This window comes from Lithobates pipiens, unplaced genomic scaffold, assembly GCF_037356315.1.
Source record: "Lithobates pipiens isolate NorthernLeopardFrog02 unplaced genomic scaffold, aLitPip1_a1.2 Scaffold_8, whole genome shotgun sequence".
NCBI lineage: Eukaryota > Metazoa > Chordata > Amphibia > Anura > Ranidae > Lithobates > Lithobates pipiens.
Window position 1 is genome coordinate 550,590,438 of NW_027507903.1, and position 23,242 is coordinate 550,613,679.

At 41.4% G+C, this 23,242-nt stretch overlaps 1 protein-coding gene across 1 annotated transcript in view; it reads right to left on the reverse strand.

Moving 5' to 3' along the window:
- Positions 1–918: 918 nt before the first annotated feature.
- The window catches only part of BIN3 (bridging integrator 3), an 83,760-nt gene continuing 61,436 nt past the window's right edge, over positions 919–23,242 (reverse strand). The window contains exons 3-9 of the mRNA XM_077469859.1: positions 22,061–22,101; positions 21,558–21,619; positions 20,851–20,987; positions 19,675–19,715; positions 13,672–13,813; positions 10,441–10,575; positions 919–7,068 (exon numbers count right to left, since the gene is read on the reverse strand). Of these exons, the coding sequence (XP_077325985.1) occupies positions 6,922–7,068; positions 10,441–10,575; positions 13,672–13,813; positions 19,675–19,715; positions 20,851–20,987; positions 21,558–21,619; positions 22,061–22,101 (705 nt within the window). The 3' untranslated portion in view covers positions 919–6,921. The remainder of the gene's footprint in view (positions 7,069–10,440; positions 10,576–13,671; positions 13,814–19,674; positions 19,716–20,850; positions 20,988–21,557; positions 21,620–22,060; positions 22,102–23,242) is intronic.

Here is a 23,242-nt window from a genome sequence, read left to right on the forward strand (position 1 = left end):
ATACAGACATAAGCGTGTGTACAGTGGATATAAAAGATATACACACTCCTGTTAAAATGTCAGGTTTTTGTGATGTAAAAAAGTGAGACAAAGCTAAATAATGTCAGAACTTTTTCCACCTTTAATGTAACCTATAAACTGTACAACTTAATTGAGAAACCAACTGAAATCTTTGGGTGCATAAGTGTGCACACCCTCTTATAACTGGGGGATGTAGCTGTGATCAGAATTGAGCAATCACATTCAAGCTCATGTTAAATAGTAGTCAGTACACACCTGCCATCATTTAATGTGCCTCTGATTAACGGCCAAATAAAGTTCAGCTGTTCTAGTAGGTCTTTCCTGACATTTTCTCATGCCCCATATACACCATCAGAAAATAGTGTGGAAAATACCGCTTTCAAATCGTTCATACGATAACCGGGTCGTTAGTATAGAGCTTTTGAGAGCTGATCAGTTCAGTTCATTAGATATTATTCTATCGGACATGAACGGGAAAAAAAGCCAGATCGTACGATTTTCGTTTAATCAGTACAGCTATCGTTCGAAAATGCAATACAAATGCATTACAACAAATGACATCACTTACGATTTTTTTTTCTGTCCTACAGGAATTTTCATGACTTTAGTAAACTCATCAGATTCGATTCGAGATTAGCATGCAAAAAAAAAAAAAAAAAAATGGACGAACATTTATCCAATACTGTCATCATGTGTACTGGGCATTAGTCGCATCCAACAGCAAAAGCCATGGTCTGCAGAGAGCTTCCAAAACATCAGAGGGATCTCATTGTTAAAAGGTATCAGTCAGGAGAAGGGTACAAAGAATTTCCAAGGCATTAGATATACCATGGAACACAGTGAAGACAGTCATCATCAAGTAATGTGCTTGTTGTACAAGAAGAAAACAAGACGACATGTATTTAAGATTTTTATTAAAATAGATTATATTCCCACCCAAGTTACAGATACACAATAATAAAATAAGACATTTTTCTAGAACAATCATGACAAGAAAACAAATTATTGACATAAGTGAGAAAATGAGAATTATGTACGGGAACTATAGCACAGACTGGCCCATTCCACAATAAATAAAGGAGGGCAGATTCTGCGACAGGTAATCCAGGAATCCCTCAGTACTCGAGGCTCATGAGGAAACAACACAGAATGACAAGAGATAAGAAACGGAGTACAATGTAGGTTAGAGGACACAGCTCAGTCCAGAATAAAGACAGGTCATTTAGTGATTATTGGGAACCTCTCATTAAGCTAAATATCATTCTATGGGGGGATGCGATTGCCTCACAAGGTGTATACTAGAGGATAAATAACCCCACCCACAAAAATAATCTTATCGCAGCTTACCAGTCTACAGATGTGACGGCTGCATTCGTTTTTTGTTTGCAGGCTTAGCAAGTGCAAAAAATACAATTTAATCACTTCCTATAAGCTGACCTGGAAGCATAAAATTATTTTTATTTACTATAAACTACTAACCCCATCAACTCCTATGTTACAGGAATGAACAAAGGCAGACGTATTTGAAGCCCAGCCTGTGTGCCAACCAAGGATGCCTGCACAGATACAATGGAGAAATTATTGTAACCACCATGGGCACAGGAAGTGTATTATCTGCTAGATTACCTGGAGAAAATATGGGGGGAAAAAGCCTGAAAATGAAAGCAGCCACCACATCTAAGACTGGCAATATACAGTATATTCAGTTTTTGAGGTTTGATACACTTTAATTGAGCACAAATGTAACAGTCGTGCCCAACTTCGGGAAACAAAAATAGTTTTCACTTGCAGTGGGGCTGAGCCCGCACCAGTCATAATTTTGACATCAGATTTCAATTTAGTTTTAGTTATAGTCTTTTGACTAAAATTCTATTTCAGTTTTAGTCATCTGAATGGTTTTCCTTAGTCGTATTTTAAAGTGGTTGTAAACCCTAGGACGAAAAAAAAAAAAAAAAAAAAAACACCTGCAAGACAAAGGCATAATGAGCTAGTATGCATAGCTTACTAGCTCATTATGAATTACTTACCTAAGATCGAAGTCCATGCAGCCGTCTCCGTACACCGCTCCGGCGGCCAACATCGCGCCTGGATTTACTTCCGGGTATCGCGGGCTCCAGTAATGGCACATTCACTGAAGAAACAGCACGTACGTGCCATTGCTTCAGGGTGCAGGGTATCGCGGGCTCCGGTAATGGCACATTCACTGAAGAAACAGCACGAATTGCCATTGCTTCAGTTTGCTTCAGGGCGCATATACCAATGACTTCAGCACATGCAAATACAGGGGATATTCTCCTAAAACATTCAGGTTTAGGAGATATCCAGTGTAGCTACAGGTAAGCCTTATTATAGACTTAGCTGTAGCAAAAAGTGTGTTGTAAGGGTTCAAAACCACTTTAACCAACTAAAATCTACAGTACGTTTTATTCTTTCTAAAATCTAATGGGTTCAGTTAAATTGTAATGAATTGTAATGAATTATTTAGGTATTTCTCTAGAATTGCCAAACTCATTACATAAAACATAGTAAAAATCTAACATGTTATTATTTCTGGTCTTGAGGTTTGAACATGCAGTACAGACACAGATTTAGCCACTGTGATATATAACCAGTGTTAATTTTGATGTCACATTTCAATATAGTTCTAGTCATAGTCTTGACTAAAATGCAATTTTAGCTATAAATCGTATTTTAGTCATCTGCATTGTTTTAGTTGTATTTAAGTCGAATATATTGTTAAGTTTGTCGATATTAGTCTACAAAATTAACACTGGCTCGCACTGCAAGGGTTACATGCTCATTTTGTCCAGGGAAGTAGAGATCCTTATATGTACCTGATCCTCTGCTCCACCACAATCCAGCGGTGGAATGTTCGGGCGTCCTCATGTTCAGAGAGCAGGGTACAGGAGCTGCAGGGACCAGGCTTGTGTGGGGAGGATCACATAAGTTATATAACCCTTCATCTCTCCCCTAGACAAAAAATGAGCAATTGACCCTTGCAGCGCAGGTACAGCTCCATCATAAAGGAAAACTTTTTTTTTTTTTTGCCTGGAGTTCAGCTTTATATTAATTCTAAGTAGTTTTACTTAACGTTGAGACCAAAGGAGTGCAATTATCAGAAAACCTGTCACGTTAGCAGCTGCCAAGCTATATATCCCTGCAACTGATGCATAATGATATGGGAATCCAGGAACAAACAAGATGGGCAAAACTATAACCTTTTAGATAGTGTATAGTATACAGGTAATTGAATAACCAGAAACCGTCTTATGTTAAACTGCTCCACTTCAATAGAGATCACTATATACTGATCACCCCAGTAAGGACTGCACATTGCAGGAGATTTCTGATCCAACTGGTGCTAGATATCTGATCATGGAACTACACATTGGGTAAAAACTACACTGTAGTTTGGGCTTTTTAGATATTTCTTTTTTTCAACTACAATACTCAGTGAGCTTCAGCAAGCTACAGTTTTTGGTTTTCGAAGCAGAATCACAGAAAAAATAATGATAGCGTGCATATTTTTAGCTATCACCAATTACTATAGCTCTGCTTCTAGCTACAAATTTTGAAAACCATCTGTTAGGAAATGCCACCAGTTTCTCCACTGTCCACAAGAGGGCGACACAACCCCAGAGCTCCTGGTGATTCAGTCAGACTATAACAACGGTCATGTAGGGCAATGTTATTGGACGGATGGTGGTGTATGTCTAGTTCACTTAAGGAACATAAAATGTGAGGTAGGATATAGTCATACTTTCTTTTAGTGTCTGATACTAAACTTTCATAAGCAGAACATAAAGCAAATGTTACTATACATCAAAAACACAGTGCAAACTTTTTTCTTTTTAAATAAAACTGGCATCTTCTGTCCTCCATCATACCTGCTTGTAACCTACATAGTGGGATGATATCATTAAGGACAATGTGACAGCAGACAGACACTTGTATACATTTTCATAGTAGCATGGGGGGGGGGGGGGGATTTACTAAAGGTGGAGAGTGATACAGCTGTGCACTGTAGCCAATCCGCTTCTAATTTCAGCTTGTTTGCGCTTTGACAGTAAAACCTGGAAGCGGATTGGTTACCATGCAGAGCTGCACTCCCCAGTTTTACTAAAGCATCTCCATAGTGTAGATGAGTTCTGAACATTTGAGCAAAGGAAAAAAGAAAAGTGTGCCCATAGAACCAATTCCTTGTTTAACCACTTCTTAGACCATTAGAGATACAGCCTAGAAAAAACATCAGCATTTGGAGGATGAATCTCTCTGTCCAATTCCACTCCCCTGACACTATTACCGACAACAATCAGCTGTCAAAATGACAGCTGGGAATTACTATTACACAACAGGAGTGGCTGACAACATGTAGTGGCTCCTGTTGTGGAAAATGACACTCCTGTCTGCAAGTGTCATTGACTAAATACAATGTATTGTTTAATTGTATTTTCTAGTTCATTCCTATGTAGATTGAAGGTGTGACCTTTGATTTGTATATGACATTGCTTAAAGAAAACCTAGAAGTTCATTTTTTTTGTTTAAAAAATTAAAAATAAAATAAATGCATTCCTATTGATTCCCCTATTAGCCCTTAGTTAAAGCGAAGTCAGCATTAACCAATCCTTATGCTGCTAGCATTAGTAAATAGATAGGAGGGTCTATTATTATATATTATTTTTTCAGTTGCGATCTGGTTTTCAGCCTAAGCCAATGATGTCATACATCCTAGGAGTCTTCAGGAAGGGGGTAGGGGCTCTCTCAGTTGAGTACACCCTCCTGCCTGCGCTAAGGGCAGATGGATTCCAGGAAGTTAATGCTACATGAATTATCTGCCCTTACTCAAGATGGCAACAGCTAGGAATGCTAGGGGGGCGGGGGTTTCAAAGTGATTTCTCTGCAAAATAAAGCATACAGACATGGGTGGATGGAGCAGTGACTGAATGAAAATCAATGAAATTGTGTTTTTAGTTTGTGGTGCTCAGATAATTAACTAGTTTGTCCCCTTTTCCCCTTGATATATATTTTTTTCTTCAGATTTCAAGTCTTTTTTTACCATTAATATTTTTTGTTTTCGTTTGTAGATATCTTTGCCATGCTTTGTACCAGAATCATTCATCCTGGGGCCTCATTTCACTTCAGTGATTTCTCCTGCATTTGCCATCTCACAGGCATGAATGGCAAAGCAAATCACATAATTCTCTATAGTGTGTAATATGTATAAGTATTTGTAAAGGCATTTTTAATGCTATTGCACAGTGCAGCTCTGAACCTCCTCTTCTGCAGTCTACCGACGGTGATCTTGGCTCTTTTCCTTCTGTGTCTACCGCTTGCTATGGGGGCAGATGTGCAGACTCGATCCCGAGCCAGGCTGTGTGTGTCCATTGACACACACAACACAGCTTGGGCCTACCCCCCAACCCGCTCACAGGAATTTGACTGACAGCAGCGGGAGCCAATGGCTTCCGCTACTGTCAGTCAAGCAGCTGGCAGGCAGGCACAGTACTTGATCGATACAGGACTCAGGTAACTTTGAGCTATGGCAAATCAATAGACCGATAGTGCAAATTTAAAAATTGCTGTGAAGTAGTTAAAATTAATTCCTGTAACCCATTACCCTTAAATCCTCACCACCCACTACCACTGAATTTAATTAAAGCAAAAAAAAAAAAAAAATACCTAAAATATCCTTTTACTTAAATTGGCAGGCGCATGACACGCTGAGTGACGCGCCGAGTCCCAGTTCTTTTCTAATTTGAAATGCATAGTGGGAGGGTCCTTTTTTTATAATTATTATTAGGTACACACTTTGCTGCCTGGGTAACGTGGCTGTTTCCTGTTAGCTGTTCCTTGGAGGTGTCCCCGCAGACACATTGTGGCAGACTTAGGCAGACAAAGTGGAGAGGAGGGGCGGTGACATCAGTCTCTACCCTGACCAATAAAAGAATGCCTTGTATTCACTGAAAAAGATACAAGGTGTTCTATGAGTGGTGGAGATGCTGAGAGAGTGCCCCCCTGTGGTCAGTGTGCAGAGGGGAAGCAGTTCACACAGAACCTGGAAGATCACAGCTCTCACTGTACAGTATGTAGCACACACTCTACAATTATTCCCAGCATCCCCAAAGACCCTCTGGATATCAGACATGTAAATTTAGATTGAGCCAAGCTGGCCCAATGTAAGTATACAAAAAATATAAATCCTGGAGTTCAGCTTTTAAGAAAAAAAAAAGAGAAGAGAAGAAGAAGAAGAAATGAAAAACAGGAATTTAAAAGCAATTACAAAAAAAAAAAAAAAAAATGTGTAAATCTGAACAAAATAATCCTGTTGTTAGTATTTGCTGCGCAGGTCCAGCTGGATTGATAGACCACATTTGTCCTCACTTCTCAAATGGTCTGAAAGGAAAATGTTTTTTGTAGCCCAAAGCAACAAATCAACGTGCAGCCATCATGTTTTTATGCTGCACGGGCAAAAACACACAGTTCTCATTTGAGATCATTTGACAAATGAAGAGCTCAACGTATAGAAGCTTTTATCCATAACAGTCAACTTTTAGTAAAAATGATTACAAAGGCACTTTAGGAGTTCATTCAATCTCCTCGTACTTCACATATTTGCAGTTTCCAATGTAACAGGAAAATACGGAGTCATACAATCAGTAAAAGGACTATGTGGGGTATCAGATATGGGTTATTGTGCTGTACAAGCAATGTATTAGCAGCTATTGTCAGGCATCATAGAATGTCAATGGTGAATACTTCAGTGTCAGCACAGGCCCAGCAGGGTTCATATTGTGAGTACCTTATTTACTTAACATGGATCCAGTTAGTGCTCATGCGGAAGTCACCGTAAGGTAACATTTCCATATAACAATTTCTCAATCTCTTCATTACTGTCCAGTATCAATCATCCGCTACAATGGAGAGAGCACGTAGCTCGGCTAACTTGGCTTCATTCTCCCGCTCTCTTTCAGCATCTGTGAGCTGTATCTCATCCACCTGCTGGGCCAACTCTCCGAACACCCGGGACATCTCCGTGTAATACACCACCTACAAAAGGGAAGGACACAATGACTAACTGTAGGTCCAGCATAAGAAGCAGAAAAAAATGAGGATGCTATGAATAAGGAAATAAAGAGAGGCGGCCACCATCCTTGGTTCTATCACTACTTGTCAAAAAGAACAAGTTTACTTTTATATAAATAGATAAATAAAACAGGCCACCATTTCAAGGCCATTAACCTACCCTAACCCAGACACACCACTCCCCTTGAGTAGGCTAGCGATACTAAAGACGGCCAAAAATGGATCAAATCCCAGCCAGTTCAGCAGGGGCTGGCCAAGATTCCATCCATCTATGGGCAGGCTGGTTGTACCCAAGGTGATCCATTGATCGACTTGGGTACAACCAGCCTGTAGGAATTTTTACATGCGATTACTGCTGCCCGCTAAAGCTTTTGCAGAAGCATTTACACAGTTCCCCACACACAGCTCATGTGTAAGGTAAAGTCTACAGGCTTGGAAAGATCAATTTGTAAATGGATAGAAAACTGGCTAAAAGACAGAATTCAGAGAGTAGTGGTTAATTATTCTTACTCTGAATTGTCTAAGGTCATCAGTGGTGTACCCAAAAGTTCAGTGCTGGGATCCTTACTTTTTAAGATCTTTATAAATGATATTGGGTCTGGGATTAATAGTATAATTTCTGTCTTTGCAGATGACACCAAGCTATGCAGTGGAATAACGTCCTTACAGGATGTTTCCCACTTACAAGCCAACCTCAACACACTGTTTAATTGGGCAACTATGTGGCAAATAAGGTTTAATGTTGATAAATGTAAAGTTATGCACTTGGGGCTAAGAATATGCATGCATCATACATACTGGGGGGATCCATAGTGGAGAAGGACCTGGGGGTTCTGGTAGAGCATAAGCTTAATACTAGTATGCAATGCCAAGCTGCAGTTTCCAAAGTCCTTTCTTGTATTAAGAGAGGTATGGACTCCAGAGAGAGGGATATCATTTTGCCCTCATCTTGAATATGCAGTTCAGTTTTGGGCACCAGTTCATAAAAATTATATCGAGGAAACTGGAAAAAGTACAGAGAAGGTCAACTAAACTGATAAGAAGCATGGAGGAAGTTTGAGGACAGATTAGAGGATCTCAATTTATTCTCTCTTGCACTCGGGCTTTCACAGTGGGTAGGCATGAGAGGCGCTTTTCAGTTGCTTTACAGGTGCTATTTTTGCGCTAAAATGCCTGAAAAGCCACTCAGTGTGAAAGTAGCCTTATAAATCAGTGAATCTGACCTGGAACAACCATTCACTGTAGGTAAATCACTCATTTGGTTTTTCAAATGAGTTTGATTCACCACAAGTTAATGTTTGGCAAACGGTCACTGCTTTATAATATATCCTTAGGCCGGCCATAGGCAGTTCGAATCTTGGCCGTTTCAGCAGGAACCTTGTGTGGGCAGGCTGAATGTACCAAGTTGATTGAATGATTGGTCAACTTGGGTACAACCAGCCTCCTGGATGCACTTGCGATTGTTGCTAGTGGCCGATATAGCTGTCAGCAATAATCACGGTCTTCTCCCAGCAGTGGGGGGTGAACAGGCCTAATGGTATACTTATAAAGCAGTGAACGTCAGACAAACATTAACTGGTGGTGAATCATTTAAGCTCATTTGAAATCAAATACACCCGAATGATTTAGCTGTAGTGAATGATTGGTCAATGTCAGCTATTTTTATTTCTTTTTTTAAATTAAAGTACAACTAAAAAATAAATCTGACAGCAGTTCCAACCCTTCCTTACTCTATCCAACATGAAAAAAAGGTTTTGCTTATAGTTCTACTTTAAAGAAAGGATTGCCCTTTCAACAGGTTAGTGAAACTCCTAAGGCCGAGTTCACACTGGTACAACTCGACAGCCATCCTACTTTGGATCGGACTTTGCCCTGCGACTTGAAGCCGACTTGCGTCCGACTTTCAATGAACACTGATCCGACTTGGAACCCCGCCAATACCAGGCAATGTGCTTGGTATGAATCTTGAGGGGGAACTCCACGCCAAATTTTAAATGAAAAACCGGCATGGGTTCATCCTCCAAGAGCATACCAGGCCCTTGGGTCTTGTATGAATTTTAAGGGGAACGCCCCACGCCGAAAAAACAGTGTGGGGGTCCCCCCAGCATCCATACCAGACCCTTATCCGAGCACGCAGCCCAGCCAATCAGAAAAAGGGGGTGGGGACGAGCGAGCGCCCCCTCCCCCGAACCATACCAGACCGCATGCCCTCAACATGGGGGGTGGGTGCTTTGGGGTAGGGGGCATCTCTCCACCCCCAAAGCACCTTGCCCCCATGTTGATGAGGACAAGGGCGGGCCCCTTCCCAACAACCCTTGCCATTGGTTGTCGGGGTCTGTGGGCGGGGGGCTTATCGGAATCTGGGAGCCCCAGATTTTTCCCCCAGGTGAATTGGTAGGGGTACAATGTACCCCATACTCATTCACATAGGGTGGGGGGGCCAGGATCTGGGGGCCCCCTTATTAAAGACCCCGACAAATAATGGCCAGGGTTGTCGGGAAGGGGCCCTTGTCCTCATCAACATGGGGGCAAGGTGCTTTGGGGTGGGGGGGCCCTTCCCCCATTTTGAGGGCATGCGGCCTGGTACGGTTCAGGTGGGGGGGGCAGTCGTTCGTCCCCACCCCCTTTCCTGTTCGGCCGAGCTGCGTGCTCAGATAAGGGTCTGGTATGGATTTTGGGGGGACCCCATGCAGTTTCTTCGGCATAGGGTGTTCCCCTTAAAATCCATATCAGACCGAAGGGCCTGGTATGCTCTTGGAGGGGGAACCCATGCCAGTTTTTTTCTTAAAAATTTGGCATGGAGTTCCCCCTCAAGATCATCAGAGCACAAGTCTCATGCCAAAGTCAGAGCATGCAAGACGGCAATCCGACTTTGATCTGACTTCAATTGGCGGACGTAGGATCAAAGTCGGACCAAAGTAGTACAGGGAGCATTTTCAAAGTCAGACCAGTTAAGACGGCTCCCATAGGGAAACATTGATTTTCACACGTCATGCAACATGAGCTCCCAATGTCAGAGAGTTTGTCGTACCAGTGTGAACCCGGCCTAAAAGTTGTAAGGTTGTCAAAATATTACAGGCACAGCTGTTATTTGGTGTCACTATATCATTTTGAGTGACTAAACCAATTTTCCCACCTCACAGGGTTGTCATAGTAATATGCAAGTACAAAATGGTCAGGTTTAACCTGACATAAGATACTGGGGAGGGGGGGTGACAATACTCTTCTCAAACTCACAGAACAAACTATAAATACACATAGACATTAATGCTTTCCTACTTTTCATTATACTTTTACCTACAAAAATAAAGGCCTGATACACAAGACACTATATACCTGGGCTCGGATCAGAGATTGAAAGCTGGGTTTGAAGAAATCTATGCGACTATTGTAAAACTTTGGCATTTCATCCAATAGCTGGCGGTTCTTTATATCAAAGTCCTCCCGAATTGGACGCAATTCATCTCTGGCCTGAAGTGGAGAAGATTTAATTAACATCATACACGATTTATTGGGAGATCAAATGCATTTCACTAATACAACACTAGATGGCAGCGTTTAGCATCTAAAACAGGTTTCGAAAGAATGAATGATATCCAGGGCTTTTAAACAAGACAGTGCCAAGATCATGCCACCAAACCATATCTGCTCTCTGGAAATTCTTGAAAACATATTACATGAAATACCACTTTCTAAATTATTAGCAACAGCCCAAATACTCATTTACCTTTTTATTTAATCTGCCTTTATTAAAGAATCAAATTTTGCATCACACATTATTACACTTACAAGATTCACTGAGGCGTTCCAGACAATGACTTACCCAGTATACAATCAAGCAGAAATACTCAATACATTGTACAAAACATTAATCATGTCATAGCCATGATTCATCATAACTGGAGTTCAGCTTTAAAGTGGTTGTAAGGGCAGAAGGTTTTTTTTATCTTAATGCATTAAGCACTTCAGCCCTGGACCATTTGGCTACCCAAAGACCAGAGCACTTTTTGCGATTAGGCACTGCGTCGCTTTAACCGACAATTGCGCGGTCGTACGGCAAGGCTTCCAAACAAAAATTCACATCCTTTTTTTCCCCCACAAATAGAGCTTTCTTTTGGTGGTATTTGATCACCCCTGCGGTTTTTTGTTGCACTAAAAACAAAAAAAAGCGACAATTTTGAAGAAAAAAAAAACACATCATTTTTTACCTTTTGCTCAGTTTAGGCTGATACGTATTCTTCTACATATTGTTGGCAAGAAAAATTGCAATAAGCGTTTATTGATTGGTTTGCGCAAAAGTTATAGCATCTACAAAATAGGGGATAGTTCTATGGCATTTTTATTATTATTATTATTTTTTTTTTTTTTTACTAATAATGCCAGCGATCAGCGTTTTTTTAACAGGACTGCGACATTACGGCGGGCACATCGGACACTCTTGGTGCAATTTTGGGACCATTCACATTTATAGTGATCAGTGCAATTAAAAAAATACATTGATTACTGTGTAAATGTGACGGGCAGTGAAGGGGTTACGTAGTGGTGCTGTAGGGGTTAAGTGTGTCCTAAGTAGTGATTCTAACTGTGGGTGGGTGGGGGCTGTGTGTGACACGACACTGATCACCATTCCCGATTACAGGGAGCTGTGTTCAGAGCTGGTGTTATTAGGCAGAACGGGGAAGTGCTTGTTTACATTAGCATTTCCTCCTTCTTCCTCTCCGTGAGATGATCGCGGGACCCGCGATCACACTCACGGAGCTCCCGAAGGGCGCACGCCGCTGGCTTGAAGAGCAACGTATAGTTACGTTAATCTGCCTGTATGTGCCCTTCTGCTGCAGTATATCTGCGTGAGGCGGTCGGGAAGCGGTTACGATAAAAAGCCTTCTGTGTGCAGCAGACCCCCTCAGCCCCCCTTATACTTATTTCAAGCACTGTCAAGGAGTGTCTCGGCTGTCCTGCACTCTCCCTCCTGAGAGAGAGGGAGGGAGCGGGGCCAAAAGTGGGCTCCGTGTCAGATTGGACACAGGGAGCTGTGACTCAGCTCGGGTGGCCCCCATAGCAAGTTGCTTGCTGTGGGGGCACTCAACGGGGGGGAGGGCCCAGGGGCACCAAAAAGGGACCCCGAGAGTAGAGGAGGATCAGGGCTGCTCTGTGCAAAACCAATGCACAGAGGAGGTAAGTATAACATGTTTTGAGACTTTACAATTACAATCATTTTTAAGGGTTGAAAGGGCAGAGACTGCTGGATGAGCACACACTGACTGACCTGTTATAAAGGTCTTAAAGTGTGCAGTACATTCAGCCAAATCACTTTTTTTTTTTAAAGCTTTGAAAAGAATGGGAGAGGGGTTAGGTTGTCAGATTTTTAAAACGATTTCTTATTTGAAGTACTGGTGACAACTGTTTCACCAGGCAGGAAGTAGGAGTAAACTGAAACCAAGACACCGAGTAAGGTAATGCTATTAACCCTTATCAACCATTCAATTTTTGTCTGTGTTGCAGATTACGCTCCACTACCTATCTGGTGAAACCACTATCAGCGCAACAGTAATAGAGGCGAAATCTCTGCAATAGACCCCAGTTAGCGGTAAGGCCTTGATTACATGGGCGGTGTTAAAATATATGGTTGAGGCATGGGTTTACCACCTTCGGATTGCCTGGCTGCCACTGCTTTACCACCCTCTGACATGGTCGCAAATGGTCAGTAAATTTACAAACAGTTCGTAAAATCCGTAATTTTTGCAGTACAGCACTTGCATATTGCACAACTGAAAAAGTTTTATAAACCTTTAATAGGAAATGAATTTGTAATTATTAATTTTTTCTTTAAGTGGAAAATCGGTTAATTTCATGGGACTTAGACATTGCTTCATAACCTTAGACACTTTCTATCCATGCATGTAACGTTTACCCACAGCACTGCAGAGAATGCAGGTAAATATACATGTGTATATTACACTTTTTCGGTGGAAAGAAAATGATGATGTATCGGTATATTTTATACATAGAAAAAGAAAAGTGGAAGCCCTCATGAATATTCTGTGTTGCCGCTGGCAATGAAAGAGAAGTGGGTGGAGGAGAGAGACAGGAAAAAGGGGGGGGGGGGGGGGGGAGATCAGTCAGGTCTCAATATTATACTGTAAATGGCAATCCCTGCTATCGAGTAAAGTGTCAGCTATGGAGATATACAAGTCATAGAAAAGGCCTCAGGCAAGCGATTGCATAATCTGACATTGCATCATACATACTGGACTAGAGGGGCATGGCCAGAGTGGATGACGCTGCATATTCCACCCATGACAAGCATGCTGATAACTGTACAAGACACTTCACCAAACTGAAAGGAAGTGGTTTCTTGAAATAGCAGCGGAAATTACAGAAATAGGCACAGGAGGAAAAGAATATTAATAGGTTTTGATATAGTAAGTGATCTTTGAGGTGCTGCCCTTTACACACCTCTATAAATAATTAGAATTACTTTTAGCTCTAAAAATGTCCAACTCTAGTCCCTATACAAAGAACAAAACAAAAACCACACAAATTGGTTACTATTAACCATACACTGACCTGGTGCAACTTCGCAATCACAGCCCCAGTCCTCTCCTTCTCCTCATATTTCTCCACCTTGGTCTGGAGTCTCTTGTATTCCTGTAGAGCCTGCTCCCTACGTTTCACAGCCATGTTCAGCGAGGGAAAGACGCTGCTATACCTGTTTGACACAAACACAAACACAATTACACTACTTGCTGCTATATCAGTGTGCACTACATTTACCATACAATACACATTATCTCATTACAAAGCTGCTACCACACTTGTGTATAGAACATAAAACATTACACAACCTGGTCCAATAAATATGTGTAACCTACACTGATATACTGGTGTGTACTACATATACCATATATATCTATCCCTTTACTATACCTGCGTATAACAGAACATTACAGAGCCTGATGCTATAAATACGTATAACCTATGGTATATAAATATCTGCTGCTAAATTTTTATGTACTATATAGAGTATCTTTATGAAGTCTGCTCCCTTTAGTTTTAAAGCTATAGGGGGAGATATTTCTGTCCTTGTATGTGATATATACCAGGTAGGACAGCAGACCCTTCAATGCTATATGATGTATATTTAGCAGTTTCTGTGTGTTTCACAGCCATGTATCCTGGGTGATGTAGCAAACAGAACACAAACGAAGATGGTAGAAAACACATACCCCAATAATCCTCACATATTCAATATTCACATGTATAGTCACTGTGCTACTAAATTGTATAAAAAGGGATGATTAGGGGAAGTGTATGCAGGGATAACGCTAAAAAGGTAAGATCACAACAATTTAGGAATACTAATCCAATTTATTATTTAAAAGAAAAAAACTACACTTTAAATAATAATTAAAAAAAAAATTATATAAAATATATATAGTAATACTGTATATTGCTATATCAGCCTTTTTAAAATGTGTTATTTCATATGACCTTCCATTTCAATCTACAACAAGCTGCAATTTTATGAAACAGTCGCTTTGTGCCAATATGGCAGCTTTGATGAGCTCCTTACAATATCCCCAAGGAACTTAAAAGTGGTTGTTAAGACACTTCTATAAAATGCTCCCATCCCCTCTGTATTATAACAATAAATTCCCCTGTGCTATATAATAAATATGCTTATCTGTACCGATAACACATCATCTCCCAGTGCTCAGGTGCCTCCTTTCTCCTCTGCCCGGCTGACAGTTCCAGTGGGCGGGACCAGATGGGGAGTCACATGGTCGCAGGGAGCCGTTGTGTTATCGGAACAGATAAGCATATTTATTATATAACACAGACAAAGAGAAACTTATTGTTATAATACAGAGTGGATGGGAGCTTTTAACCACTTAAGGACTGACCTCTTTCTGAGATTTGGTGTTTACAAGTTAAAAAAACTTTTTTTTTTTTTTTTTCGCTAGAAACTTGAACATTATATTTTTATTCTAACACTCTAGAGAATAAAATGGTGGTTGTTGCAATACTTTGTCGTATTTGCACAGCGGTCTTACAAGCGCACATTGTTTGGAAAAAAATACACTTTTTTGAAAAAAAAAAAAAAAAAAAAACAACTGTAAAAGGTAGCCCAATTTTTTTTTAATATTGTGAAAGATAATGTTACTCCGAGTAAATCGACACAAAAAAAGTCACACTTCAAAAATTGTGCCCGCTCGTGGGATGGTAACAAACTTTTACCCTTAAAAATCTCCATTGGCGACCTTTAAAAAATTCTACAGTTTGCACGTTTTGAGTTACAGAGGAGGTCTAGAGCTAGAATTATTGCTCTCGCTCCATCGATCGTGGTGATACCTCACAAGTGTGGTTTATATGTGGCCGCTGTTCACGTACACGTTCACTTCTGCTCACGAGCTCGGCAGAATGGGGTGCATTTAAAAAAAAAAAATTCTTATTTATTTTATCTTTTATTTTGTATTTTTACTTTTTAAATATGAGATTTGGGGTCAAAAAGACCTCAGATCTCATATTTACAGTAAAATGCAATAAAAAAAAAATAAAAAAAAATGTTGCTTTAAGAGCTATGGGTGGAAGTGACATTTTGACGTCGCTTCTGCCCCGCAATGGTATGGTGACGGGTGGGGGGCATCTTTCCCTCACTCGTCTCCATACCAAGCCAGGGACAGGACCTGATCGACCTCAGTCGCTACCAGTAAGCGGCGGAGGGCACCGGAGATCGGCGGGAGGGGGCCTTTTCCAGCCACAGATAAAAGGGACCTTGTGGCGAATCCGCTGCAGAGACCACTTTTATCTGAAACCGCACCGCTCACTGAAGAAAAGGATACCGGGGTTATGGTAGCTAGCTGCTGCCATAACAATGATATCCCACTTCAAAGTGCCGACATATATCGGCGTGAGGCGGTCCGGAAGTGGTTAATATGAAATATGAAAGCAGCATGAGCAGAGGGGGTGAGCGCTGACATGAGCAGATAGGCAGGGAGGGGAGGAGGACATAGGAGACAGAAAGCAGGCTGCGAATGATGGAGGCACGTAAACTGACCACAGTGTCAGGGCTCAGCTGCCATGATTATCGTCGATTATCAGTTTATAGGGGGGGAGGGCATAGCCAGACAGGATCAGCCAGGTTTCATAGGTGTTACAGGGGGCCAAATGACACAGCACAAGCACTGTGCTGTATAACATGCTCATGCTTTAAGGGAACAGGATCTGTTTTTTGTTTTTGTTTTTTTTGGGGGGGGGGGGGGGGGGGGGGGTTGGGTTAACAAATGCTTTAAATTATCTTTTTTGTGTGTGTGAGATTTATGGATTTTCTCAGAAGTCTAACTAAGATACAAGTTAAACTTTAAGGTGTGCTTAGCCTTTAAATTTCCCCCATTGAAGCCAGGTGCAAAAGCACACTGTCACCCACAGAAGCCCAAAACACCTTAATACCACAATTCCCCTCTGTTCCGCCCACAGTAGTTTCTATTTCCGAGTGAAATAAAAACTGGCGCAGGAACTGCTTCCAAAGGGAAAGCTGCAGTTTTTAGTATAGAAATCTGCCGCAGATTACTGCCAGAGTGGACCTGGCATACAGGATATGAATTGTCAGCAGACAGCTCACATGCCTCTCTGCCAAGCCTGCAGGGTTAATAACCCTCCTCCTTCCTCCTGCACTCAGCTGAGCGGGGAAGGGGGCATAAGAATTGGAGTATGCAGCTCCAGCTGAACTGCTCTCTGTGCTTTGTCTGTTAGAGACACAGCAATAGAACATGGAGCATATCACTCCCCCTCCCCCTTGCACCCCTTTTGAAAAACAGACGCAGCATCTACTATGCAAGCATGAAGCATGTGCCAGTCTTTGTTAATTCCTCAAAATGTGTGCAAATCTCCCATTCAGGAATCTAAAAAAGGGCATGGTGAAATAAGCAGCTTTTTTTAAGGAATTTCCAATACATTTTGCTAAAACCCCTAAAATGTATATACAGTTGTGTTAAAAATAATAGCAGTCTGTTTAAAAAAGTGAGTAAAGCTCAAAATGCTTATACAGTGGAATCTTGGATTACAAGCATAATCCGTTCCAGGAAAAAGCTTGTAATCCAAAGCACTTGCATATCAAAGCTAGTTTCCCCATAGAAGTCAATAGAAATAAAGATAATTTATTCCGCATTGACTTCTATTGCATGCAATACCAAATGTGGCCAAAGGTGGGGGGGGGGGGGCGCCGGAGAGCCTCGGAAATACTCAGGGACAGCTCAACCGAACTTGGAAACCTTCAAAAACACTCGGGAACGGAGTATTTCCGAGTGTCACCAGTGCCCCTGCAACTCTGGCCAAATGCGGTACTGCATAACCCATTGGATTGAATCCTGCTGGTTTTGTGAGACCACACTCGCAAACCAAGTCAGAATTCTTTTTAAAAAGTTGCTCGTCTTTCAAAACGCTCGTTAACCTCATTACTCGTAAACCAAAATTCCACTATTCGCTTTTATTTCCATACATGCAAATGCATCGGGAACACTGCACAGTCTATTTAAATCAAAAGATGAAGAGAAATGTTTGTTTTTACTTTACAGAAAGTGAAGAAAAAGTAATATTAGGCTTTTCCAAAAAATAGCAGTGTCTGCATTTTTCCTTACAAATTCAACATTTACTGTATAAACTGAAAATGCTTGAAGATTTAGCTTTCCTGTGTATGACTAAACGTTTCGTTTTATAAGCACTGTTTCCGAGAACTGCTTCACATCTGTGTTGCTTGGAGTGCACCAACTCCTGGCACCTGTGTACAGGTATTCCAGCCCAGGATGATTGCATTACAATCCACAATTCCTCTGCATTTCTTGGTTTTGCCTCAGAAAAAGCATTTTTGATGTCAGTTTTCTATTGGATTAAGGTCTGAGATTGGGCTGGCCACTCCATAAAGTTACTCTTGTTGGTCTGGAACCAAGATGCTGCTCGCTTACTGGTGTGTTTGGGTTGTTGTCTTGTTGAAACACTCATTTCAAGGGAATTTCCTCTTCGTCATAAGGTAACATGACCTATTCAAGTATTTTTATGTATTCAAACTGATCCATGATCCCCGGTATGCAATAAATAGGCCCAGCACCATAGTATGAGAAACATTCCTATATCATGATGCTTGTGCCACCATGCTTCACCGTCTTCACAGTGTACTGTGGTCTGAATTCAGTGTTTGGGGGTCGTCTGACAAACTGTCTGCTGCCCCTAGACCCAAAAATAACAATCTTGTTTTCATTAGTCCACAAAATGTTGTGCCATTTCTCTTTAGGCCAGTCAATGTGTTCTTTGGCAAATTCAAATCTCTTCAGCACGTCACCAATGGGACTTTGTGGGGGCTTCTTGCCAATAGCTTGGCTTCACATAATCCTCTTCTAATTGTTACAGTTCTCATGGGCAACTTTAGACCTTCTTAGATCACCCTGGTGCTGATCACTGGCTGAGTCTCTGCCATTTTGCAGATTCTTCCAGCCATTCGAATGGTATTTTTCGTTTTTTCTCCACGTCTTTCTGGTATTGGTTGCCATTTTAAAGCATTTGAGATCATTTTAACTGAGTAACCTATCAGTTTCTGAGCCTTGTTATATGTTTTCTCCTCGTCAATCAACTTTTTAATCAAAGTACGCTGTCCTTCTGAACAATGTCTGGAAATACCCATTTTCAGAGAGAAATGCACTATACCCAGCATATAGAACATGTTCTGCCTTCCTCCTTAAATAAGGGCCACCTGTTTTATCACAGACTGAATGGCCTCACTAATTGAACTCCACGCTGCTATTATTTTGAACACACCCCTTTCAATTAATGATTCAATTATTCAGAATCAGCAGCGTTCATGTCATAACTGTTGGTTTTCTTACTCTACCACATCTACGAGTAAATTATTTTCCATGTAGAAATATAATTTATACCAAAAACAGTGAATGCTCTGGTTAGTGATGTTGGACTGCTATTATTTCGAAACACAACTTTATATCACCTAGAGGTGATAGAGTTTCTCTTAGCAAAACTGGGAGTACACTTTAAGGCCCCTTTCACACGGGACAGATCAGTAATGATCCACCCCATGATGATCCGCTTGCTCAGCGGGGATCGCTCCGTTGTCCCCGCTGAGCCGGCGGATAACAGGGCGGTCCCTGTACACTGTCAGCTCTCCGCTCTCCTCTATGGGGGATCGGATGAGCACGGACCATCTGTCCGTGTTCATCCGATCCGCTCTGCAGACGGATAGAAAAATAGGATTTTCCTCCGTCTGCAGAATCGGACAATTGCGGAGGCGGACGATAGCGGGTGTCTGCAGATGTTCATCCGCAGACACCCGCTATCCCATAGAAATGCACGTATGTCCGTATTTCATCCGCAAATGGATGGATGAAATACGGACATATGGTCCGCATGTGTGAAAGGGGCCTAAGCCTTCTGAATGAGTAAAACAAATAGCACTGTGCTTTAAATAATTTTGTAACTCATACATGTTAACTAACACATTACATGTTAAGTGCATTGCTGCCTTTCTAAAGCAGTAATAGAGATTTCACACGGGTTATTTCTAACCTCTTCAAAGGATCCATCACAGTCTTCTGAATTTGGTTAACCTGTAGCAAGAACATTAGAGTGTTAAAATGACATTGATTTTGGGTGGATAGTGAGTGGAAAAAGGATTTGTTCCCTGCTGATTTTGTATGTTGACCCACTGACAAAGAAATGATCAGTCTATCATTTTAATGATAGGTTTATTTTAACATTGAGAGACAGAAGAACAAAAATATCCAGAAAAACACATTTCAAAAAAGTTATACATTTTCCGTATATGGAGGAGGAGGAGGAAGAATGCTGTCTATGACCCCAAGAACACCATCCCCACTGTCAAACATGGAGGTGGAAACATGCTTTGGGGGTCTGCTAAAAGGACTGGACAACTTCATGGCATCAAAGGGATGATGGATGGGGCCGTGTACCGACAAATCTTGGACTCTTCCCTCAGCCAGGGCATTGATAATGGGTCATGGATGGGTATTCCAGCATGAGAATGACCCAAAACACATGGCCAAGGCAACAAAGGAGTGGCTCAAGAAGAAGCACATTAAAGTCCTGAAGTGGCCTAGGCAGTCTCCAGACCTTAATCCAATAGAAAATATGTGGAGGGAACTGAAGGCTCCAAACGTCAGCCTCAAAACCTTAATGACTTGGAGAGGATCTGCAAAGAGGAGTGGGACAAAATCCCTCCGGAGATGTGTCCAAACAAGTTGGCCAACTAAAAGAAACATCTGACCTCTGATTGCCAACAAGGGTTTTGCCATGTTTTGCAAAGGGGTCAAATACTTATTTCACTCATTAAAATGCAAATCAATTTATAAAACGTTTTTGAAATGCGTTTTTCTGGATATTTTTGTTATGGTCTCACTGTTAAAAAAAAAACAAATAAAAAACAAAAAAAAACAAACACATACCATTATACAGACTGATCATTTCTTTGTCAGTGGGCAAACATACAAAATCAGCAGGGGATTAAATACTTTTTTCCATACTTTGTATAATATATTATATATATATATATATACACACACACACACACACACACACACACACACACACACATACATACATACACACACACACACACATATATATACACACATGCATATTATATATATACATATACACACACACACACACAAATACACACACATACATACAAAAGCACACATGCAATGCTAATGTCACCAATACCTTTTCCTGATTAAATGCATCCATACGTTTCATTGCTGTGTCCAGTGCGGTCACCATTCCTAGAAAATCTGCATCTGGTTCACACAAGGGGTTCCCTAATAGGTCTGAGGAGATTCTGACAGCCGACTTAGACATGGCTGGTAAGGAAAGAAATACATTCATATGAAATTACACATGAATAGAGTACTAACGTTTTAGAAGAAATCAGTGCTGAGAGAAATGTTGAGGCTGCCAATGCACACCTCAATCTGAAAATGCTACTTGTCTGGCTGCTGACCTAATGAAATCAATAAAGTCTCAAACACTGAACAAGTCTTCAGACTTCACTGAAAGCATTCTTGCTCAAGATGAGACACTGAAAAAAGCACTAAAATCAGTGCCAGCAAGGCTGCCAAATGGTTAGCATTTTCCGAAAGAGGTCAACAGTCTATGTGAGAAATATACAGAGAAAGCGAGAGAGTGTTTAGGGTGTGTTTCAATGGGCTTTGCTTACTTCAGAACCGCATCACTCTTCATACAAAGTCTGGGAATTTAAAATGTTAGAAAGAGATCAACTGTAGGTCAACTGCCCTTCTGAATGGTCTCAGAAGTGTCTCAAACTGATGTGAAAAGCATGCTGCATTTTCCTATTAAAGCCCATAGGACCAGGCATATAAAGTGATTAGTGGATGGGAGTTAAACAAAAGGAGCAGGAAAGATACCGATACCTAAATCGGCCTCTATGCTTTTCTTCATGTCTTTTTGCAGCTTTTTGGTCTGGTCTTCTAGCCTATGAGATACAGAAGGAAAATAATGGTAAAAGTTATTGTAAAGGCTCATTTAAAAAACAAAAACAAAAAAAACAAACAGGTAATTAGGGGGTGCTGGGGGGATGCTACACACAGAAGATTTTAATTTTAATGCATAGAAGGCATTAAAGTGGAGTTCTGACAGGGTGCCCGCAATGTCCTCACTGGAAGCCGACCCGTCCCTTGGCTCCCGAGTGGGGGCGCCGCCATCTTCAGTATGGGAATCAGGAAGTGAAGCCTTGTGGCTTCACAGCCTGGTTTCCTACTGCGCATGCGTGAGTATTTTGGGAAGCCGTTAAATCGATGGGTTTAGTTCCATTTGAACACAAAACGACAGAATAAGAGGATAATCACAATAAGGATCTTTATCCTCTCTGTTTTTGAGTTGAGCCCAATGACCGGTATAAAAAGAGGTGACTTACTGTTGGAGCTTGCTATATTCTCGTTCAAAGTCCCTTTCTACCTGAAACCAGAGAAGACACATTAATGCCTCATTACAGTGACACTTTCCAACCAGTACATGACAACACTCATTCCCATCACAGAACATTAGGTTATTTACATTAAGGGACCCAAACATCTATATTCAATACCAATTACCCCTTTTTATGGGGTCCTGTAATCCTGCCTGTTATTTGTGACAAGTTCTTGCTGGGAAATGCTTTAAAGGGGTTGTGAAGTCTTGAGATTTTTCATCTTAATGCATTCTATGTAGTAAGGTAAAAACCCTTCTGTGCTGCAGCAGCCTCCCAGAGCCCCCCTTTTTGTTACCTCAACCCATTTTTCCAGCGTCAAGGACAAGCCCAGCAGCTCCAGCTGCTGTCTTGGGTCCTCATTGGACTGAATGATAGCGGAAGCCATTGGCTCCCGCTGCTGTCAATCAAATCCAGTGACATGGGAGCCAGGAGCGGGTCCCACTGTCTGTGTCAATGGATGCAGCAGCAGGACTTGGGAGCACGCCGTACGAGTGCCCTCATGAAATGCGGATCTCCATGGGAGCACTCGATGAGGAGGAGCCAGGAGCGCCACTCGGGCACCCCAGAAGAGGAGGATCGGGGCCACTCTGTGCAAAACCCTTGCACAGAGTAAGTATGACATGTTTGTTATTTTTTTACAATCATTTTAAAAATAGGAATTTTGAGTTGCCTATAAAATCCTTCTCTTGGAAGGTGATGCAGGTGGGGACAACAAGAAGATCAGGAGATCAACTTCTGTACAACCACACTGACCATACATGGATTGAAATTAGGCTGGTTCTTGCTGAACTGGCCCAGTTTCAATCCATGTATGGCCGTCTTAAAGGCCATTCTAGAGAGAATAAAGCTGCGTATACACAAGCAGATCTGACAGATCCCTGCATCAAAATAAACAGTGTGTGATGAAGGGATCTTCCCTGCTGCTGTATTCTGACAGGACTCCTCCACTATCAGAATATACTGCTCAGGAACATTTGTTTTTATGCGCCCCAAACTCCCAACTTTGGGACACCTCTGTAGTAATCCCTGCTCTGCAGCAATTAAAAACTTCTCCAGACACCAGTTGTTTAGCAGGGGGCAGAAAGGAGTCTATTTAAAATGGTTGTAAACCCTCATTCTATGCATTAA